The sequence below is a fragment of the Elephantulus edwardii genome, unplaced genomic scaffold (genome assembly GCF_000299155.1).
Source record: "Elephantulus edwardii isolate Elephantulus edwardi_28Jun2011 unplaced genomic scaffold, EleEdw1.0 scaffold00095, whole genome shotgun sequence".
NCBI lineage: Eukaryota > Metazoa > Chordata > Mammalia > Macroscelidea > Macroscelididae > Elephantulus > Elephantulus edwardii.
The window spans coordinates 11,966,482-11,978,682 of record NW_006399845.1 but is presented as its reverse complement, the minus strand read 5'-3'; the positions used below and the strand labels follow the sequence as shown (position 1 = coordinate 11,978,682).

General features: G+C 49.9%; 1 protein-coding gene across 2 annotated transcripts in view; it reads left to right on the top strand.

Moving 5' to 3' along the window:
• Positions 1–11,646, top strand: part of CXXC5 (CXXC finger protein 5) — a 38,460-nt gene extending 26,814 nt beyond the window's left edge. The window contains exons 2-3 of one of the 2 annotated variants that reach the window (XM_006891171.1): positions 8,041–9,112; positions 10,608–11,646. In XM_006891171.1, the coding sequence (XP_006891233.1) occupies positions 8,201–9,112; positions 10,608–10,652 (957 nt within the window). In that variant the 5' untranslated portion in view covers positions 8,041–8,200 and the 3' untranslated portion in view covers positions 10,653–11,646. The remainder of the gene's footprint in view (positions 1–8,040; positions 9,113–10,607) is intronic. The other variant, XM_006891172.1, reaches the window with a different exon arrangement.
• The last annotated feature ends 555 nt before the right edge of the window (positions 11,647–12,201 follow it).

Here is a 12,201-nt window from a genome sequence, read left to right as displayed (position 1 = left end):
AGAGAGAAGAAAGACAAAGATGTACTGAAGAAAACTCCCTAGTCTAAAACACTATTGAACCCCTCAAACTTCCCTGACTCTGAGATCAGAAGAACTAGATAGTACCCAGCTGCCACGGCTGACCATGCTAAAAGGAATCACAATAGAAGATTCTGAATAGAGTAGTGAAAATGTAGAAATAAGACATTCTAAAGGACAAGCTTACAAATCCAGAAGAGATAGATGGACCTCCAGAGACCCTGGCTGTTAGTCACTCTTCATACCTGGAACAAAACTCACCTCTGTGGCTTAGCATTCAGCTAAACTATAGACAAGGAGGGCTATAAAAGCCTTCTGATCTAATCACACCATGGAGGGCTCCTTAGAATATCCAAGCAGATAAGATCAGAAGAGCAGCATTTGCTCTAGGATAAAGCCCAGAAGGGGTAGAATAGAAGGATTCCTGGAAATGACAATTACAAGAAGGAAGTGGGGAAAGTGCGGTTACATTGTGGGTACTGTAACTGATGTCATAAAAGAAAATATGTATGAAGAGTTAAATGGAAAACAGATTTGTTTTGTAAACGTTCACTCAAATAAGAATGAACATTTTCTATGAAGCATGAAATAAAAGCTGTATACATATTAGAAGATGCCTTGGTGATGCTGTGGATTCCACACTGAACTGGTAATGGAAAGTTTGGCAGTTTGAATCTATGGTCATTTTCCATGAGAAAGATGAGGCCATCTGCTCCCGTGAATTATCTTGATGATAGTGGGGTCCTTATTAAAGGTTTCATAGGTTTCTCATTTCATATCTATGGCCCCAGGTAAGGACGTATTACCTGAGGCCTCAGTATTTCCATCCATGAAATGAGTTTTGATTACTCTGGAGGGAGAACAGATTTCCAGTAACCCCTCAGCATCTAACCCTTGAGTACAGTAGTATGTTTTCACCTCAGTTAAGGGGTTTGTACAATTCTTGAGGGTGGATAATAGGGAGTTGGGAGCATGGTGTTAGGGAAGTCATTGAAGTTTCCCTAACTTGTCCTTAATGGTGGTGGTCATTCTTGGGGAGCCCTTAAGAGATTTGAGGGATTGTCCTACCTTTAGTCTACTTGATGGATACTGGCATGCTCAGCCATGCCTGTGTACATGTGTCCTTACAGAGCAGGGGTGTACATCTAGTACTTTCTGGCCAAGGCAGCATTTTTTGCCAACTTCAAGCCCAGTGTTCCTGTGTGCATCTCCCCAGTCTTGTGCAGGGCTTTCCCACCCACCTCTGGAAACTCCCAGGCTGAATCATGGAAATCAGAGACAGAACTCCACCCCCGCTCTATTGCTGTGCCCATGGCAGGGCCTGTGGCCTGTGGTGTGCTATCCCCATCACCACTGGCCTCACTGCCTAAGATCAGACCACTAGGCTGGAGACGATTTAGCAGGGGCTCAAGAGTATGCATGCCAGGATGAGGAAGATAACATTGAGTCTTGGGTCCTGAAGACCCTGATTTAAAAATTCACCTCCAAAGATCTTCCCTCAGCAGGTGAGGATGAGTGGAAAGCTCTTCTATGGAGCAAGGGAGTGGAAGAGGGCTGGCACCCAGGTTATATCCTGCCATTAGTTGTGGTGATGGTTGCACAACTCTGTAAATGCCTGGATGTTGTAAATGCCTAGTGTTAAGGAGTTGCGCTGCCAGCCCAAAGACCCATGGTTCAAATTCACCAGCTGCACCACAGGAGAAAGATAGCCAGTCCTCTCCTATGAGATTTATAGCCTCTGAAAATCCCCTGGAGGGTCAGCTATAGGTCAGTTCCCTGTCAAACAATGAGCACTTAAAAAGGGATGACTTTCAGAGTATGGGCATACCTCAGAGATACATGAGTTTGGTTCCAGACCATCATGGTAAGACGAAGTTCACAATGAACGTCACAAGGTCCACATTTTTTTTGGTTTCCCAGTGCATATAAAAGTCTTGTTTACACTATATTAAAGTCTGTTTAAGGGAGCTCTGGTGTCTTAGTAGTAAGGAGTTGTGCTGCCAACTCAAAGATAGGCAGTTCTAATCCACCAGCTGCTCTGCAGGAGAAAGATGGACAGTTACTTCCTGTGCAATTTACAGCCTCTGAGAGAGTTGGCACATAACAACATCATAAAGTCTATTAATGCTGCAGTCCTAAAAAACCCCCCCATTGCTGTTGAGTTGGAATTGCCTCACAGTTGACCCACTAGCTGGATTTCAAAGGCTATAAATAGCATGGGAGGAGATTGCCCTCTTTCTCCCTCAGAGCCTCTGATGGATTCAAACCACCAGAGAGACACCACCTTTGGGTTAATAACACAACCTCCTGTGGACTACAATAACAATGGAGAAAAGACTGAAATGTTATGAGCATTATCAAAAGGTGAAAGAGAGATAAAAAGCTCTTAGAAAAGTAGTGCTGATAGCCTTACTTGAAGGAGAGTTGACACATTCTTTTCCTTTGTGGGTTTTGTTTGTTTTTTTTTTTTATTAAAGACACTATCTGTGAAGCAATAAAAAAGAGATACTTGTATGTAAATTATCTCCATAAAGCTGTTTTTAAAAACTCAGCCCTTGGCCTTAAAACCTTGCTCATTTGGGATACTGCCAGCCTCATAGCCACGCCTTACACTCAATCTTCAAGCTTGTCTTGTATTGTCTTGTCTGGCAGCAACTCCTTGTCTTTAACTCTCAGCTCAGTGGCCCCTTCATCCACGAAGGTTCCTGATATCTCATCGGATCCTTTTCTAGTTTTCCTTTTTCATTGATTCTTGTCACCTATCCGAACAGCTCAGTGCCAGGACTGTATCCTCCATAGTATAGTACTTGCGGTATCACACAAGGCCCGGCTGGGAATGCTGTTGAGGCAGACAGTGGGAAATGTGTACAGTTGAATGACTAGTGGAGGCATCCTGAATCTCTGTCTTCATGCAGGGTACCATGCTCCCCTAGGCCCCTGGATGCTGTCTGTCTGAGGGGCTCAGGACAGAGCAGTGCTGGTGGGGGCTGTCCTGGGGTAAGGGTTGGGGTGAGGGTACTCCTACCACCTGCGGTGACCTCACTGCCAGCTGCATTATGATATCATTGGTCTAGGATTCTGGGCTCCTGCTTGAGCAACTCCAAGTCTTCAGCTGGGGGCACTCCCCTGGGGTCTGTGACAGCTGACCCCTTCATCCTAGAGAGATGACAGGCATGGTAACAACCCAAGGTGGGGGCAAGGGTGGGGACAGCTTTCCGAGTAGCTTGCTCACCCTGCCAATTCCCCTGGTGGAACAAAGGTCATAGAGCAGAGTGACTAAAGCTTGGACGTTGAGTTCAAGTCCTGTCCCTTCTAGTCACTAGCTGTTTTACCTTGGGCTTTCTGAGCCTCAGTTTTCTCATCCCTAACATGAGTTAATAGTTCCTATCTCACTGGATTCTGAGAAGAAATCTTTGAGATAAGATGAGTAAGTACCAGGACTCTCATATAGTAGTTGCTCAATAAGTCCTAGCTGATAAAGTGGCCAGTTAAGGGAACTTGAGTATCACCCTTGATGTGGGGCTCCCTTGAGGGCAAGGAGTCTACATCACCTGGGGTTGGCCATGGCTTGAAAGTAGAGGCCTGAGCATTTACATTTCTTTATGGATGGTGGCCCCAGCTTTGACAGTCCTCCCCAGCTTAAGCCCTGAGGTCAAGAACCTTGAAGGTCTGTTAGATTGAGATAGTCTTGAGGAGAGGGTCCCAGATCTTGTGACAGGGGACTGTCAAGGTTGACTCTTTGTTAGAGCCCGGGTCTCTGAGCCTCTGCCAGCTCCATTGCGCCAGTCTCTGCCACCCATGCATGATGTAGTCCTCTGCCTTGTCTTGACTTTTTGCCCCTTCCTCTCTGGTTCCCGTTTTCCCTAACCTACACCTGAGTTTTATCTCCCTGTTCTCTATCTTCACCACCTGTCACTTTTCTCCTGCCTCCATGTCCCCCTTTGCCCCTCAGCTCTTCATGACAGGGTCCCCTTCTCCCCCTCTCTGCCCCCTGGGCTCTGTCCCCGCCCGTCAGCCCCTGGTCCCAGCTCCCGGCCTGCCCGGCTCCTGCATGGACAAAGGGGTCCTTTGTGGGCTGACCGCGGCTGGCGGGGCGGCGGGGCGCTGGCTCCGCATTGCTGATGAAACGGAGCCCTTTGTTGTCCCTCCTCAGGCGCAGTATTTCTTTTTGGGGGCTGGATGCGTTCCTGGCAGGGCCGATGATGGATGCGCCCGCCGCCGCCCGCCTGCCCGCCAGCTTTCCCTCCCGCTCCGCTTCAACGCAGCTCCGGCTCCTCCCCTGCTGCCTGGGCACTGCCAGGCCCTGCCTGGCCTGGGAGGGAGTTGCTGTGTGCCTGGGACACAGATTGGAGCCTGGGAAGGTGTCCTCTCTGTGTTTCTCCCCATTCCATTAATAAAGCAAACAGTCCTTATGGTCAGCTTTTCCCAGGATCTGAAGATGAGCCAGGTACAAATTTGGGACAAGCTTGGGTAGCAGGCCTTGGGGACTAGATGTTGATATCTACCCACTCCACAGTTTAAGGACAGAGTTCTCCCTAAGTGCCAGTCCTCTTTACACATTTCTTCACCTTCAGTTTCGTGGCTGACAAACCACAGTGTTCTGCCTGCAGCACCTGTTCAGTGACATATCACGTCCTCTAGTCCCAAGCTCAGCATGTCCCAGGGCCCAGGGAGCTGGAGGAGGGTGGTCCCTGAGGAAAGCCAGGAAAGTAGAGGATCAGAGAGATTGAAAGGGAGAGTCCAAGATGAACAGAACATAAGGTTCAGGTCCCACCAAGAGACTCAGGATGGAGACAAAAGCAGAGAGACAGCCAGAACGCCAGTGTTGAACGCAGGCCTGGCTGGCCGTGTTGGAGGGAGCTGACTTCTAATTGACCTGCCCGCCCTGCACACGGAGCCAGATCCTGGAACTGGGAGGGGGAAAGGAGGGAGCAGAGCGAGAGCAGCGTTAATGCAGCTATCGATTTCTGCCACCAGCCAGCAGGCTGCAGAGGCGGGGGACGCACACAGGGGCTAGGATGCAGGGTGCTCCCCTCCCCATCTCCTCAACCTGAGGCCTTCTATCTTTTCCCCTCACCCTATATCTGGAGCTGTAGGGGTTGTGGTCCAGGGAAGGATGGCTGAGTGATCTCTGACCTAAAACCAGCACCACTGAGTCTGAGGAGTCACCAGCCTCTGAGAAGAGGTACCCTGACAGCAGCTGGGCATATGTGAACCCTCCCCATTTTGTTTGGTTTTAGTTTGTTTGGTGTTTTGTTTTTCTTTTCAGTATAGCTCTAATTCGAAATACAAGAGCCATCTGGGCATACCCTGGTGAAATCTGGTTCTCTCAGCTCTTCCTCACCACCCATGTACCATTGCTGGCAGACGTTAGGTGGGACACTGCTCTGGTGGACAGGCCAGTGTCTCCCTCTCTACTGACTTCTGTCATTTTCACCCTGGAGATGGGAACTATCCCACACTCCCTCTGTATGGCCACTCTTCAGCAATGCTAGATGGACTATCCTGCCTGCTTAGTGCCTCAGTTGCCCTTTTTGTCAATTAAGAGTCACACTAGATGATCTGAGGCAGGCTATGTCCTGTGACTGGGGGATGGTTGGGTTGTCTGGGGACAAAGCTGCTGTGTGTACTGTAATTAAGCTCAGGGTGGGGCAAGCCCAGCCAGATGTGTGCCTCCCCCTTGGGCCCCATCTGCTCAGGGGCTGGGCCCTGTTCCTCCCACCCCTCTGCTGGATGCTGGACTGTAGCAAGCAGACAGAGAAAGGATGCTGCAGAGCCAGGACTGATGAGCAAACATCCATCCCACTCCATCTGGGCCAGTTCCTTCCCGAAGGCCTGGCCAAGGAAGCTGGCTGTTCAAATGCCTTAGCCTAGGGGCCTGGACCTTGCAGGCCCTGTCCTGGGAAGGGGCACCCCAGAAATATGGGATGGCCAAGGGTAAGATCCTGCCTAAATTCATTCTTTGCAGCTATACTCATTCTCTCTGTCCTGGACGAAGTTCCTTCTTGCCCACATCCCACCCAACTCTCTGGGTATTCATTGAGACCTCCACGTAGACCCCACTCTGTATGCTTTAGAAAGCATGAGTTAACAAGCATCAGCCCAGTGTTGACAGTGATTTGGAGCTGAGGAGGAAGTGTGCCGGGCATGTGCGCAAGCATGTCCTCCTACTATTGCACATCCTTCTGGCCCAGTACTGCCTGCCTGTGGTGGGAGGATAGATGCTCTTTGAAATAAGGATTCTTTGCTCTACTTGGCAACTGTGTTAAATGAAGCCAAACAGACAACTTTATTTGCAGAACTTATCAGAGCCTTGAAATAACAAATAATGGTTTTCCCCATTATCCAAAATTGGAACATCTTTATAAAACCTTTTGTAAGCCAAAATGAGGAAATAGCATAAAATGAAAAAGTAATGATTATCGATTTGTTGTTGTGTACCGTTGAGTCAGAACCGACTCATAACCCTTGGTGGGTTTTCAGTGGCAGTTAATTGCACTGGAGGAAATTGTCCATCCTTGTGGAGCAGCTGGTGGACTTGAATTGTGTGCCTTCAGGATTGCAGCACAACTTCTTTCCACTAGGCCACCAGAGTTCCCTCATCACTGATTTATATGGGAAAATTTTTTCACTCTTTCCAGATCCTGAAAACGATCTACCAAATCATACCAAATAGCACACAAACTAAAACCCCACTAACACAGTGTTCACACAGACACAGGTGGCTTATTGCTGAGGTTCTCAGTCTAGTTCCAGGTGACTCCACACTCACAATTGGGGCGCACACTACCCCATGTAACAGCTCATTGCAAAACAAATGCTAAATGTTAGTTTCAGGTTTTGCTCATCTTTCCCTTAGTAGCAAAAACCCGGTACTATTATAGGTCTTTCATAAAAGTGAGTTGTGGTATAAAGCAAATTTTCAGAAAAGTGGTAGATACCTGTCTTGATTAGCTCACTGTCATCAAGTGGATTCCAGTTTGTGGTGATCTTGGGTCAAGTCTCCAAGACTGTAAATCTGCTCATCTTTCTTCCTTGGAGCAGCTGGTGGACTCAAACTACCAGCCTTTGGGTTAACAGAACAGATAATGCATGATGCCACATGGGTTCTTCAAAGGAGAATCCATGAGAGCTTCCAGATTTTTTAAAATCTACACCTTAAAGCCCTTCAGAAGGCCATTCCAGCCCATTCTCTCTTGGTCTGCAGAACATTAACAATTAGCCCCAACTCTGTCCTCGCCCCTTTATCGTAAAGATGGCCTATCTCTACCAGGTCTTCCTACACCCAAAGCCATTTCCAGCTCTGGCAACCCTATAGGACAGAGAACTGCCCCATAGAGTTGTCAAGGCTTTGTGACCTTTTTTGGGAGCAGACTGGCATATCTGCCTCCTGTGGAGCAGTTAAACTGCTGACATTTCAATTAACAACTGAACACTTAACCGCCGTGCCATCAGAGTGCCTTTCATGTACTACCTGCTAGAGAGATTTGGGATGGATGTGCCAGGGCTGAACCACCTTCATCGTACTGTTTGGTATATATCCGTTGACCTAACAATTCTGAACTTTTTCTCATCTGTAAAATTGTAAAATTGCAATCCAACTCATGTCCACCTTAGAGGTGTCAGAATAGAACTGTCCCCATTATATGGTATTTACGGGAGGAGATGAGTATGTCTTTTCTCCTTTTGGTGATAGGTGAGCTCTTAATCATTGCACCACCTGATTCTTGTGAGTCTTAAGTGAGACGAGTATAAATTTAAACTTGCTCACTGGGGCTAGCCTGTCACTTAAATGCCTAATCCGTTATGGCTATTGCAAAGGCAGTGCCATGGAGTGGGGCAGGGGGCGTGGTGGTGAGTGTGAAGTTCGCTGTCTACAGCCCTATCAACCTAAACTCGCCTGATCTTGTGTCATCTCAGAAGCTAAGCAGGGTCGGGCCTGGTTAGTACTTGGATGGGAGAGTAAAGGTGGAGGAGGTGTGATTTACCGCTGCCCTGACCCGTATGCTCTTGTCCCGGCAGAGTGAAGACACTTCCACGTGGGCATCTGACCATGTGTCTGCCCTGAGCAGCGAGGCCCACCAGACATCTTTGTTGAGGACAGCAAGACCAGACAACTCCTCTGTGGCCCCTGGCACTTGGCAGGCCTCCCCGGCGGCGGGGTCTGGGCCTTGGCCCCACCATGTCAAGCCTTGGCAGTGGCCCCCAGGACGCCAGTGGCAGCAGCACCACGACCACCACCAATGGCAGTGGCAGCAGTAGCTCAAAGGCAGGAGCGGCTGACAAGAGCACAGCCGTGGCTGCTGCCGCACCAGCCTCGGTGGCTGATGACGCACCACCCCCTGAGCGTCGGAACAAGAGCGGCATCATCAGCGAACCTCTCAACAAGAGCCTGCGCCGTTCCCGCCCGCTCTCCCACTACTCTTCCTTTGGTGGCAGTGGTGGCAGCAGCGGTGGCAGCATGATGGGCGGAGAGTCCACTGACAAGGCTGCTGCAGCTGCTGCCTCCCTGTTAGCCAATGGGCATGACCTGGCGGCAGCCATGGCGGTGGACAAAAGCAACCCTACCTCAAAGCACAAAAGTGGTGCTGTGGCTAGCCTGCTGAGCAAGGCCGAGCGGGCCACGGAGCTGGCAGCCGAGGGACAGCTGACGCTGCAGCAGTTTGCGCAGTCCACGGAGATGTTGAAGCGCGTGGTGCAGGAGCACCTCCCACTGATGAGCGAGGCCGGTGCGGGCCTGCCTGACATGGAGGCCGTGGCAGGCGCCGAAGCTCTCAATGGCCAGTCCGACTTCCCCTACCTGGGCGCCTTCCCCATCAACCCAGGCCTCTTCATCATGACCCCTGCGGGCGTGTTCCTGGCTGAGAGTGCGCTGCACATGGCCGGCCTTGCTGAGTACCCCATGCAGGGAGAGCTGGCCTCCGCCATTAGCTCGGGCAAGAAGAAGCGGAAACGCTGCGGCATGTGTGCGCCCTGCCGGCGGCGCATCAACTGCGAGCAGTGCAGCAGTTGTAGGAACCGAAAGACTGGTCATCAGATTTGCAAATTCAGAAAATGTGAGGAACTCAAAAAGAAGCCTTCCGCTGCTCTGGAGGTAACAGCGCCTTAGAGGGAGGTGTGTGGGCTCTTGTATTTGTGTGGTTGTCTGAACCCACCCTTACCCCTGTCCCTACCTTTTCCGTTTGGGCAAATGTCAAAGGGGTACCCAGCCAGTCCCTGGAATTTGGGCATCTGGGCCAGTCACCATGACACCAATTCACTGCCCCAAATGTCAGAGCTGCATCCTGAAATCTTTTTAGACTGTAATTTGCAATAAAAGCATAAATTTCCAGGCAGGGAGCTAGCATTTTCAGATGAGCCCCCCAGGGTTCTGATCCTCTCCTGGAATTTTGGACCTAGTATTGAGATTTCATATAGATCCTCAGTTTCTGATTCTCAGACAAATAGTTCCTGTAGCTTCCAGTCCCTGACCTAAGATAAGATTCTAGAACTTTGCCTTGCTCCATTTACAGGATTCAGCTTTATGCTCCCATGGCTTGTAGAATAGCCTTCACTTGACCCTCCAGAGCCAGTGAGGCCCTCCATCCTGATAAAGCATGTCAGATATTGGCTGCCATGCTCTGAGACTCAGAAGAACCTTGGTACCTTCACCTTGGTACCTTCAAGGGAGCCCAGGGTCCATTCTTGACTACACACGCAGCAGCCGAAGGTCCTGGTGGGGGATAGCTATGTTCCTGGGGTCCAGGCAAGGCCTGTCCACAGTGGGGTTGGCTTAGAGAAGCTGGGGAGTTACCAAGCTGCTTTTACTCCATCCTTTAGGCAGGGCCTGTCCTGTCCCTGTGGTCCTAGCCGAGGCAACCTAGCTAGAGTGCCAAGCCCGAGTACAAAAACATCTTTTCAGCCTGTTGTCCCAGCCCCTCCCACCACCCCACTATGAGTAGGTTTGACATAAATGTTTAGAATGGTTGGAAAACAACAATGGTATTCCAGCCATGGCCGCTTGGCCACCTCCCTGCCCCCGTGAAATGTCTGCTCTCACTCGGAGAACACACCTGTATGCAGACAGGCACCAACTTCCATCTGTGTAGAGAGAGACACACACACACACACACACATCTAGGACACTAATTATAGATACAGCCTTTGGTAAACACTCCATACATCCCCCTACACACACATGTGCACACAGAACTCGGTACACAATACTCTTTGTAGCAGCTCAGTACACAATACACTCTGTAGTGTAGCATTGAGCATACACCCATATACACATCCAGTGCAGACATTTACAGTTCTGTTGGACAGAGATGCCTCATAACCCCCAGATGCACCACAGCCACCTGGTGCTTCCTGTCCGGATCAAGGGTTCCTGGGCACAGTGACTCGAGGCCTCAGGGTGCTCATGGCCCTCCGGCAGCCTTCGGTCAAGACTCCTCCTGGCTTGGCTGGGATGGGCAGGACGTCCGAGGGGCGGCTGCTCTCTGTGCCTGCCTTCCACCACAAGGCCATCCACAGGGGACGTCTGTGCACCGGGCCCACCTGGACCCTGACTGAACTCTCTCCTTGTTTTTGTCTCCTGCCCTCGCCAGAAGGTGATGCTTCCGACGGGAGCCGCCTTCCGGTGGTTTCAGTGACGGCGGCTGGACCCCAAAGCTGCCCTCTCCGTGCAATGTCACTGCTCGCGTGGTCTCCGGCAAGGGATTCGGGCGAAGACAAACGGATGCACCCGTCTTTAGAACCAAAAATATTCTCTCACAGATTTCATTCCTGTTTTTATATATATATTTTTTGTTGTCGTTTTAACATCTCCACGTCCCTAGTATATTAAAAAAAAAAAAAAAAGGAAAAAATATAACTGCTCTTTCAGAAGAACAGCAGCAGCAGCAACAACAAAATAGAGGTAAAGACGAATCTATAAAGTACCGAGACTTCTGAGCAAAGAATGGACAATCAGTTTCCTTCCTGTGTCAATGTCAATGTTGTCTGTGCAGGAGATGCAGTTTTTGTGTAGAGAATGTAAATTTTCTGTAACCTTTTGAAATCTAGTTACTAATAAGCACTACTGTAATTTAGCACAGTTTAACTCCACCCTCATTTAAACTTCCTTTGATTCTTTCTGACCATGAAATAGTGCATAGTTTGCCTGGAGAATCCACTCACGTTTATAAGGAGAATGTTGATGGCGCTGTGTAGAAGCCCCTTTGTACCCATTCACACCGGCAGAGCTGTGGGCAGGGGCTTCTCGGGTGGGTGGAAACACCCCACCTCTGGGCCCACCATGCGGAACCCACAGTCCCCGAATGGGATCTCCCACCCCAACAGGGAGAATTTTGGAAAAATGAAAGTTCTGTTCATTTATCCATTGTGATCTGGGAAGCCCATGTCTATTCCTGCTCCTGGCTACTTCCCTTAGAGAAAATAAGTCCTTTTTTCTGGCCTTGCTGATGGTGACAGAAGAAAGGCTTCTTCACGTGGCACCCCCACCGGTGGGGGTGGGTACCAGGGGGGCCCCCTGTGGCCTGGGCCCCCTGCCCTTGGCCGGCTTCCTGCTGATGAACATGCTGTTTGTATTGTTTTAGGAAACCAGGCTGTTTTGTGAATAAAACGAATGCATGTTTGTGTCACGAAGCCCCACTAGCTTCTTACTCTTTGGTTTTGGGAGGACTGGTGAAGGGCCCCTTTGTGGGGTTTATGTGGACCACCTTGGGGAGGAAGGAGGTTGACCCAAGTGGAATCCTGAGAAGACACTAGATGAGGAGCAGGCCAATCTGGCAGACACAGTGGGGATGCTCTTAAACTGCAAGTGGCCGGTGCTGGAGACCTCATCTGCCTGACATAGCATGCCTCATACCTGAATGTGGAGCCCTTGTTCACCTGGAGACCCCACGTTTGGTCACCTCAGTTCCCCAAGTCGTGACCAAGTATTGGGTTGAGCCAAAGCTGCTACGTGTTAAATTTCTCTCACATCACAAGGAAGGGATCTAGTATCTACCCCCAACCACTGAAGAGATTCCCCAGAAAAAGTGTCAGTCCAGGATTGTGGGGGCCTGGCTGTACCCAGCACACACTGACACCTCACCCAACACGCACACACATACCCTTCTTCAGGCTTGGGATAGTGTCAGGTGTACTGACTTTGGTCCTCTTTAACTGTCCCCTTCCCAGAAGGTTTGTTGTCACAAG